Below are 1598 nucleotides of genomic sequence, written 5' to 3'. Positions count from 1 at the left end.
CAGCACTTCCCAGACTTGCTCCTCAGTGGCACAGTTGCCCTTTGTGAGGATCACGCCCAGGACGGTCATCAACAGGCCAGTCTTGGGCACACCTCCATTATCATTTACTTTCCCATCATAGCTGGATTCCAATTTGTTGACAAGAACATAGGTGTTCCTGTTGGGATCCACTTTCTTCACATCAAGGCCAAAAACCAGCTCCAAGTGCTCAGAGGCTTTCTGGAGGATCTCGTGGAAGTGATTCTTGTTAATCTGGATTACATTTTTCAGCATATCTGCCTTGGTAATGGGCTCTTTCATTTGATACTTGTACAGCAGGTAGTATACCAACATAGCAACCTTCTTGTCTACAGGACTTCTGTGCCGGTGCTCAGTGGTATCCCTGGCCTGTGAGGCATTTGGCTTCTCCTCCATTTGATTGTCGGCACCTTCATTAAATCTTGTGTTTGAAGCAGTTGCAGTACTAGGGCTGGTGGAGCGGACTCTCCCAGTAACTTGAGGATTGCTGGGTGTTCCAGTGGCAGATGAGCTCTGGGGAGCATCTTTGAAATGAGGAGAAGGAGAAGAGGGGGACTCTTCTTCCTCTGGTACAGTGGCTTGAGCAGCCACCACATGCCCTGTCTCTTCTCGAGCCTGGCGGCGTTTTTCACGGGCACGAAGCTTACTCTTCTGGCCGCGAGGCATGATGATTCTGGTCAGGGAGAGCAGGCACGAGTGTGGAAAAGACAATAGATGATTCGGTAACCTGGAGGAAAGAGGATGAAATGGTGTGATATCCTCTGACAGGGAGATACCATCTTGGGCTTTATCAACAGCCATCTCTCCAGGTTTCCTTGAAGGCACTGCTCTAGGATCCCACAAGGCTCCCCTTCATGGGTTAGCCTTTCCCCTGAGGACTCTGGAAGTAACTAGAGTTCACCTTGGGCTGAAGCTTCCCACCCCTACCTGAGTCCTACTGGAGTTGATATAGGGTTTGGCAGATCCAGGCTCTATGGTGCCTCCCCTGTTGTGGAGTAGGGGGTGTTTCCATTCACATTCAGCACCATTACCTTGACTTCTTGCAGGACCTAAGGTCCTCTGCTTAACCGATTTGATGCTGACCCCTCATTTCAAAGCCCTCACCTCCCTGACATACTGGAGGAGGAACTGAAGGGAATCACATCTAAGCACATCTGCCCAGGGGTACCCTGAGATGACAGCGATGGCAAAGCTATGTGGAACCTTCCCCATCCTGGGATATTAGGGTTCTCACTCCTCACTTAGAGTCCTCACCTTGGCCTCTTGCAGGGCCTAGGAGTCCTCTCTTGGCTGACTTTAGACCTATCCCCTCATAGCAAGAATCTCACATTTTTGAAAGGTTTGAGGAAGAGTTTAGGGAGGACTCAGTTTAACATATCTTCCCCAGGGACCCCTTTGAGGGATGATATCACATGGAGGGCTCTATGAGACAGCCTCTGTTCTGTGATGAGTGGTCTGCTCAATGCTCAGGTTCCTTACCATGGCTCCTCCCCTTGACTGCCAGAAATCCCCCTTCTGCAGACCTGAGGGCTATAACAATCACACCAAGGCTCTCAATCACCTGATATCCTGGAATATGC

At 50.2% G+C, this 1598-nt stretch overlaps 1 protein-coding gene across 1 annotated transcript in view; it reads right to left on the bottom strand.

The window, feature by feature from the left end:
• Positions 1-684, bottom strand: part of LOC118004163 (melanoma-associated antigen B10-like) — a 4090-nt gene extending 3406 nt beyond the window's left edge. The window contains exon 1 of the mRNA XM_034995397.1: positions 7-684. Coding sequence (XP_034851288.1) covers positions 7-684 — 678 coding nt within the window. The remainder of the gene's footprint in view (positions 1-6) is intronic.
• Positions 685-1598: the final 914 nt, after the last annotated feature.

Source organism: Mirounga leonina, unplaced genomic scaffold, assembly GCF_011800145.1.
Source record: "Mirounga leonina isolate KUSES-001 unplaced genomic scaffold, KU_Mleo_1.0 Mir_101595, whole genome shotgun sequence".
Lineage (NCBI taxonomy): Eukaryota > Metazoa > Chordata > Mammalia > Carnivora > Phocidae > Mirounga > Mirounga leonina.
The sequence above is the reverse complement of the archived record's forward strand: the minus strand, read 5'-3'. Positions and strand labels throughout refer to the sequence as shown.